This window comes from Anopheles moucheti, chromosome X (assembly GCF_943734755.1).
Source record: "Anopheles moucheti chromosome X, idAnoMoucSN_F20_07, whole genome shotgun sequence".
Classification (NCBI taxonomy): domain Eukaryota; kingdom Metazoa; phylum Arthropoda; class Insecta; order Diptera; family Culicidae; genus Anopheles; species Anopheles moucheti.
Genome location: NC_069142.1, coordinates 5,096,152 through 5,104,584, shown reverse-complemented (window position 1 = coordinate 5,104,584; position 8,433 = coordinate 5,096,152). Strand labels below are relative to the sequence as shown.

The 8,433-nt window shown below is 47.1% G+C and overlaps 1 protein-coding gene across 1 annotated transcript; it reads left to right on the top strand.

The window, feature by feature from the left end:
• Positions 1-3,598: 3,598 nt before the first annotated feature.
• Positions 3,599-5,658, top strand: LOC128307172 (protein mab-21). The gene is made up of 2 exons (XM_053044911.1): positions 3,599-4,346; positions 5,309-5,658. Exons 1-2 carry the CDS (start codon positions 3,599-3,601, stop codon positions 5,656-5,658), a joined length of 1,098 nt encoding a protein of 365 aa, XP_052900871.1.
• The last annotated feature ends 2,775 nt before the right edge of the window (positions 5,659-8,433 follow it).

Here is an 8,433-nt window from a genome sequence, read left to right as displayed (position 1 = left end):
CTGGAGCTGCTGGTGTCTATTAATTGGATGAAATTTGATACTTTCGCTTCGTCTCTCAACGGGGCCCGTGGGTTACTCCGGTTTTGTGTTTTTTTTTTTTTGTATACAGGCTCACCTCACATAACCAGCCCGAGAGACGAGAGCCCTGTCCGAAATGGAAAGATCATCACGATCGATTTCTCGGTGAGTAGGATCTTTTCCTGGGGTTTGTTTTGTTTTTGCCTTGTACGTTTCCTCATACACCTCTTTCTACTGCTCTTCTGCACACCAGATGATACGATCACGACATCATTGACCATCGCGCAGTTCCAGTTACCATGGCCGTGTTACTTGTTGGAGGTCGTGCCACGCATCTCCCCGAATATTACCCAGCGAGAAAGGTTGGTTTCATTTTTAGTTAAACTACAATATTATCGGTTGTTATTCTCAGGTCTAAGCGTGGATGTGGTTGGTCAATCCTTCATATAAGGTCTAGGTCTAGTCAAGAATTGGGTAATATCCATTTTTTCATGTGTCATTATTATTCCTGTAAAAACGTTGGTTTGCATGAATCTTCAAGATATCCGGTATCAAATCCGCTGCAGACTTCAGCGTTGATTGCTGTATCGACTTCGGAATGGGCTCCGGAATAACTAAGAGTAAACACTGAAGATATCATCAGAATTCATCAGAGAACTCCGGAGTAAACACCGATAACTTCGATGTTAAATGCAAGGTATCAAACCCGGAGTTGCTTGCGGAGTTATCAGGGAGTCAAATCCGGAGTCAACTCCGGTAGTCTTTCGAAGTTGAATCCGATTTTTCGGCTTCGAAGAGTTAAGGAATCCAGGTTTCCCAATCACTAGTCTAGACGACATCTGGAACTCCCTCTGTACGACATAAAATTACCTACCAAACATCTCACTACATATCCATACCCTAATGAGATTTGATTCACATCCTTCGGTATGTTATCGGTACATTTCCATTGACTGCTGAGCTCTTCATGTCCGAATAAGGTATTTTACGGATCCAAAGAGATAGTTTTATGGTAACAATTGTACATTAATGATACACCAAAAACTTGTTATTTCTTATATTTAAACATTGACGAGACACTCAGATTCGAGTGTGGAATTAAATGACATACATGTCGTAAATTCCTTCCACCACTAATCAGCCCAAATGCGGTTCTATTTTCATCGCGATTGTTTTACCCATTTACGACACGATATTGCCAGATGCCAATGTGCTGGCATTTACTGCTTCGCCCATCTAACGCGATGGGAAGGTTTTATGGTCCAATTCTACGTCCGCGTCCGTCATCTTACGATCGGATCCCTACCAGCACCAGATAAACGCAACTCCACCGGGTGAGATGATCTTAATTGAGGGCGGCAATTATGATAGTTTAATTTCGGTTCGCCTTTACCGCCTTTTAGTGGAGTTTGCAGCGTTTGGATTGGTTCGCTCGGCCGTACCATGTGGGAGGGTTCCGGACCCGGTCGGTGTGCTTTATCGCCCTTCGTTTAGTCTCCCCAAGAAACAAAAAAAAATCCCAACATGGCAGACATGTTTTTTTTTTTGGTATATGGGGAGCGCACGCAACAGCAATAAATCCTTTTTGTGTGGCAATGGGATGGAGCGCATGTGGAAATAACCAGGAAAGACTAAGTCAAGCAAAAAAAATACACACACACACACGTCAGGCTATAAATGTTGTAGTATGTAAGGACGTTCGAGGAGAGGGTGGCTTCATGAAATTATTTCTTCGTTTGCTTCCGGGGAACAACCGGAGCAGTAAAATGTAGCCATAATTTTCTTGTAAATGTGCCATATAAAGCAGGATTTAGTGTGTTGGTCCGAAAGGTCCCTGTAAGAGCACGGAAACGCGGTGATGTTCGGCTGGCTAGGAAGAGGACAAGGAATACCGGCGCACACACAGTGCAAACAGATAAAAAAGCAGTAGCGCGCGTGCGGTCAGTATCGTTCACTCAAACGAAATATCCCCATGCCCAGTTCGTCCCACACGGGCACGGTTTTTAGGGGTAGAAATGTGGTGAGAAAGATCCCAAACCCACTCCACTCCATTTCCAGCTGGTGGAAACGATCAGAAGCAGTAGAGCAACTGGTAACAGCGAGGAGAAGCAAACAAAACAACAGCAACAGCAACAAAAACATACAAAATCGTCATCATCAACACTTTATTCAAGTTTTATCTCGCCCTCTTTAACATCTCCTTAAAGTTCGCTACCGTTTCCGTGCCTTTCCCTTTGCGGCATTACCAACCGGACGAAACGTTCCAACCGTCCAAAGAGTTTGAAAGGCTGGATCAGATCAGTTTTATTTGTCTTTCTTTCCCCCCTCCACTCGATTCCGTCAACTTCATATGGCGGGGTGTTTCCCGGATGACTCTTCAGCCTCCAGCATCCGTTCACTGCCAGGGGAATGGGTAGGGAATCAAAAGTCTCCCCAACGACGGGAAGAGTTCATCTGTATCAGTCGCGTTCCGGTGTGGTCTATTGCGGATAATTACAGTGCGTATCACATTGATGTAGTCAGCGGCCCAGGGTTTACCGTGCCGTTTTCGGAAGGCAGAGAATCAAGAGTTCCCCGGTATTCCGAATGAATAACACGATTCTCGATGGTGACGAAACTTATCAATCGCTGTATTGTCGCCTCGTTCGTAGTGGTGGGTTCATCTGTATCCGTGCACACCCCTCTATCGCACTAAACCCCTCCAAGCGTGGGGTTGGTGTTGTGCACGCAATGCGATGGTGGAAGAAAACGCATTGCAGCGCTCGAAGTGGGCGTGGTCTAAACGACGGAATGAACACCGAACGGATATCCTTTAGCACTAGCACAAACTCACACACGCATCGGGTCGATGCGTAGCTCGTCCACGAATCGGAGACCGCGACCGCGAACCGTACGGCGCGACCCCGTTTTTTCGCCGCACGCAACCGCAACGAACGGCAAACATCGGTCAGTAACGTTCGAGTAGTTGCCGGGTACGCAGGGTCGTCGAAATTCCGTCGGTACTCTGCACCGTTGCGCCGCCGTTGTTTGGGGCCCGTGCTGGAAAGGAAACAGTGATGAGTCGACAGTTGCGGACACAGTTTGGTTTTTAACGCATCTCCGGATCTGTTGCCTCGGGTTTGGTGTTTGGGGAAGCAAAACCACGAGCAGTGCACAAGTGTTTTGGGTGTCTATTTTTCCTGTTTGCGTGGCGTGGAGAAGATCCTAAAAAAAAAAAAAACAAAGCAAAACAGTGCCCAACCGGGAAGTGTTGTTGTCGGGTGGGGTCAAAATCGACAGAAAGTGTTTGGGGGTGGAGTGGATCGCACAGACCCAAGCGAGTGCCGGTGACTGCAGTAGGGTGGGTGTCAGTGCAGGAGTCGTGTCAACTGCAGTATCAAACCCTCCAATCAAACCTATCAACCGAACGCGCTGCAGCATCGATGTGTTGCTGTCTGCCCCGATCTCGTCCGAACATTCGACGGGTGTTCTTAGGTTAAGAGGTGACAGAGGCATCATACCGCCACCGTAGTGCGGTGATCTACCAAATTGTGGTCGCTTTAGTGCTACCGTCGTTCCGTAGTGCTTTCAACCTGCCAAAATGCTCGTCCCGCCCGAGATGATAGCGGTCCAGTCGAAGCTTATCTACCAGATGAACAAGTACTGCGCCGACCGGGTGCAGGCCCGCAAGGCACAGATACACAAAACCATCCAGGAGGTGTGCCGGGTGGTGCAGGACGTGCTGAAGGAGGTTGAGGTGCAGGAACCGCGCTTCATCTCCTCGCTCAACGATTACAACGGCCGGTACGATGGGCTCGAGGTCGTGTCGCCGACGGAGTTCGAAATCATCATCTACCTCAACCAAATGGGTGTGCTGAACTTTGTCGACGACGGCACACTGCCCGGCTGTGCCGTGCTGAAGCTGAGCGACGGCCGCAAGCGCTCCATGTCGCTGTGGGTCGAGTTCATAACCGCGTCCGGCTACCTGTCCGCCCGGAAGATCCGGTCCCGGTTCCAGACGCTCGTCGCCCAAGCCTGTGATAAGTGTTCGTACCGCGATTCGGTGAAAATGATTGCCGACACGACCGAGGTGAAGTTGCGTATTCGGGAGCGTATTATTGTGCAAATAACGCCCGCCTTCAAGTGTGCCGGCCTCTGGCCACGGTCCGCATCGCACTGGCCCCTGCCACAGATACCGTGGCCCCATCCGAACATCGTGTCCGAGGTGAAGACGGAGGGGTTCGACATGCTGTCGAAGGAGTGTATCGCACTGCAGGGGAAGAATTCGGCGATGGAGGGCGATGCCTGGGTGCTCAGCTTTACCGAAGCCGAAAACAAACTGCTACAAGGTGAGTTACTGTAGATGGGATTTATTGAAGCCAACCAGCACGAAAGACCTTTTTCTTAGTTAGATAACTTAAAGCAATTTTTGGGGTATTCTCAAAGATCAGTTAACTACCCTTTTGTATGTTCCTCCTAAACGCATCACCTTCGAGAGCGGCAACAAATAACATACAACTCATAAAACAGATAATAACGCATCGCTAGATCAACATCTAAAAACAAACCATCTGAGATTAACCTCCACTAATGGATGTAGACCATCAATTGCACAAGGAACCTTTACGGAACGCCTTCCATATCGCATACACGCACCAGAACTAGTTCAAGTTAATGCGTCTTAATATCGACATTAAAGCATACACGATGACTGAAACGCGATCGTTTAAAGGCACTGCTCCCGTCGTTACGCGGTTAACGTTCGTATCCACATTAAGATATCCGCAGCGCATTATCGTTACCCTGCTCAAAGGCAGCGCATCCGACAACCGCAGATAGTAGCTGGATGGATAGGTTTGAGATAGTTTCGGAATGGGTTACGCGAATGCGTGCTAGGAGCGTTAGCAAGATTTATTGCCCAGAGTTTGTGTTTGCCTTTAGTTTGTGGCGAGAGGAATTGTGAGGTTATAGATCTGTCGACTAATTCCTGAGGAGCGTTGGTAAAGTTGTCAAAAAACGCAATACAAGCTACCTTTTTAAGCAGTTTAAGATATAGATTTATACTTTGATTGATTTGAATAACCATCAAACTATATCAACTGATTCTCCCATTTGTATGTTTAAGTTGTCTTATAGTGAATATCTTGAAGTATCAGGATCTCAGGTGTAGGATCTCTGACTCTCTAATAGTTTAATATTGTTGCAATCTTGCTATTACATTTTTTATCTCAATTACTGCATAGACACAGAAAAACGGCGTACAATCACAGCACTAATCCCCTAATGTACGTGGTTTCCAATTTCCCGCCAGGTGGTTGCCGAAGGCGTTGCCTCAGCATCCTGAAAACGTTGCGCGACCGGCATCTCGATCTGCCCGGCAACCCGGTCACCTCCTACGTGATGAAGACGCTGCTGCTGTACGAGTGCGAAAAGCATCCGCGCGAGATGGAATGGGACGAGAACTGCATGGGTGACCGCATCAACGGGATCTTTCTGCAGCTGATCTCCTGCCTGCAGTGTCGCCGGTGTCCGCACTACTTCCTGCCAAACATGGACCTGTTCAAGGGCAAATCGCCCGGTGCGCTCGAGAACGCATCGAAGCAGGTATGGCGGTTGACGCGGATCATGCTGACGAATTCGCGATGCCTCGAGGAGCTGTAGGGTGGAGTGGGTTGTAGGGCTAAGCACTAGGCTAAGCAAGAAGAATGGGACCGGTGCAAAAGCATGCCTCAACTCGTCTCACCTATCCAGTGGGCACTAAGAAGCATGAGAATAATGCGAGAATAATAGAGAGAGAGAGAGAGAGCCGTATGTACTACTAACTCTAGCGAGGTACTAAATTATTATGCGCGTATACTATACACACTAAGCTAATTCGTCGATAACTTATATCTTAAAAGGTGTTTTAATCTACTAAACAAAATTGGATGTTTACGGGAGGTAGGAGTTGAGTACCACCGCCAAATGCGAATTCGTTAGCTCATCCTTGTTTCCAAAGTATTCGTAGACCCGAGTAAGTCGGCAGCAGAAGAAACGGAAGGTATTTATACACTACTAAGCTGCCTCAGTTGCATCTGACGTTCAACAGGGTTTTAAACAAATTATAAACCAAGCCGAAGCATAGCAAGCAAAAGCACACACCCAGAACAATTCGACAGGAGTTGCTCAAAAGCGGCAGAAACGAATCTCTTTTATGGCTTACGTTCCTTTTATCCAGGCCAAAGCGTTCCCAGCACCAACCGGGGTCGCTGCAGGCAAGTGTTTGCATGGTTCAACGTGGATAATACTGTGAGTACAACCAGCAATCCTAGGGTCTTGGTCGCAATACGCTAAACAAAACCGAATAAAATCTACTAGCATGTAAGGTTACGTTGTAGAAGAAAAAAAGGGACGCTATCGCAACCGACGGTACAGTAGCACCAGCACGCACCAAGTTGGACACATCGGTTGTGAAATTCACAATCTCATGTCCAAAGGAAAGATAAGGAAGTAGACAAAAAAAGCGGTAAACAATTTACATTTAAAATAAACGATTCAATACCCCTTTTTTTCAGTGCAGAAAAAAGGATCAAGAAATGCAGGATAATGGTTTGAAATTTCCGCGGAGAAAGAAAATGTCGCAAGTGCATCACAGCTTCAGCACATCATGTGATGTCGGATTAAAACATCGCGAATAGCACACCAACAATCATTCAACGGTGAAAAGCATCGAACTGCATCAGAAAAAGCCGAATTGAGCTTATTCTCATACCATCCCAGGCCAAGTGTTCCTGCTCGTGTGTGCGGGGGTGCGAATTTTCCTTTCACCCCCCTCAAACAAGTGAAACAAAGTGTCAAAATCCACCACAAAACAAACAGTGTGCAGTTGTTGTGAAACCACAAACAAAACAAAACAAAAAATTACAAATCAAAAATAACACAACCCATTCCCGATAATTATCCGCTTTTGTCTGCCCGAAATCGTGCTCCGCGCAAATGTTTTGTTTGAAAACATTTAAACCATCAGGTTTGATGGTTTTCCGTTGATTTGGTGTCATTTTTGCTGCCATTCCTTGTGGCTGTGGGGGTTTGTTTTCGTTCCGTTTCATTTGTTCATTTTTTCCGCCACTGTCAACACCGCTTATCGGCGTCCGTTATCGTTGCGAACTGCACGAAGCCAACGACAAAACCAAAATAATTCTCATACCGTGCGTAGACGAGCATGTGCGAGCCCGCGCGTGTTTGTGGACAACACCCAACAGGTACCTTTTCGAAATGCAATATTATAATCGGACGGGCTAATAACCGTCTGCACGGGGTTGAAGACGATCCGAGCGTCCGACGTGCCGCAATAAACGCTGACAGCTTCAACGGCCGTACAAACCAATTTACGATTATTGGGCTCATAATTTCTCGTGCTTCTCCCGTGCAGCCGTGTGCGTCCAAAAAGGCGTTAGGCTGTGCCGTTTGCTAACTCCGAATAGGAGAAGAAAAAAAAACCACCTAACAAAAGTGTAAGTTCCCAATGAACCATTGGAAGGGAGGGAGAGAGAGAGAGAGAAGGAGAGAGGGAGAGAGAAATGCGCAGCAGGTATCAGTATACGCGCGCCTAATCGGAGTGGTTCGATTAAAATTCGATATTCAAAAACCGGTGAAAGGTGTCCACAACACCGGGGTAGACAACGGCCAGAATCAAGAAGATGTTCCACCGGGAGTTTCGGTGTCTACGTTTTGCGCTAATATGTAGACGATAAACCACCAACAAAAAAAATACACAACGCACAACAGCTACAAAATTGTTATCCTCCACCAATAAAATGCTTAATCGGAAAGCGAACAATGTTAACACGCACTTTCGCCCATATTCGTCCGCGTGTGGCGCGCGTTCCACTGCCTGTGCGGCAACAGCTTCTTCCAGCACCGGAACACGACGTCACTGCGAGGCAAGAAAAACGCAAATTCGAGCCGAACGGTGCGGAGACGGAGCCGTAAACCATTCCACAAAACCCCGGGCACGTCAACGTCATGCGGACCTGCCATTATTCGACGCGAAGTTCATTTTAAATCAGCAAACTGCAATTTGATATGGCAGGTAAGGGATGTGTGTATGCTGGCACTGTTCCAACCTTCTCTGGCTCACTCTCTCTCTCCGCGAATCGTGCAACTTGTGTTTGATCCAAAAACTCAGCATGAAAAAAAAAACAAAACAAAAGGATAACGCTCCTGAAACGAACAGCGCGTTGTTGATGTTGTTTGTTTTATCGAGACTTTCAACCCTCTATATCAGCCTGTGTGTGGGGAGGTTTTAGTTTTTATTAAACAGGCGGAGTGTGTATACATACAGCAAGCGACAAATTTTCCATCCCTCATTTATTACATCGGTACAATCACACACGGTCAGCTTACACGCCCGAGCAGAACGAAAAATGCCCTGCAACACACACAGAAAAAAGGGCT

Bases quoted from the DNA above. Each gene is read 5' to 3' on its own strand.
- LOC128307172 (XM_053044911.1), top strand. From the start codon at position 3,599: ATGCTCGTCCCGCCCGAGATGATAGCGGTCCAGTCGAAGCTTATCTAC. The intron at 4,347-5,308 runs GTGAGTTACTGT...ATTTCCCGCCAG, and splicing joins CGAAAACAAACTGCTACAAG to GTGGTTGCCGAAGGCGTTGC.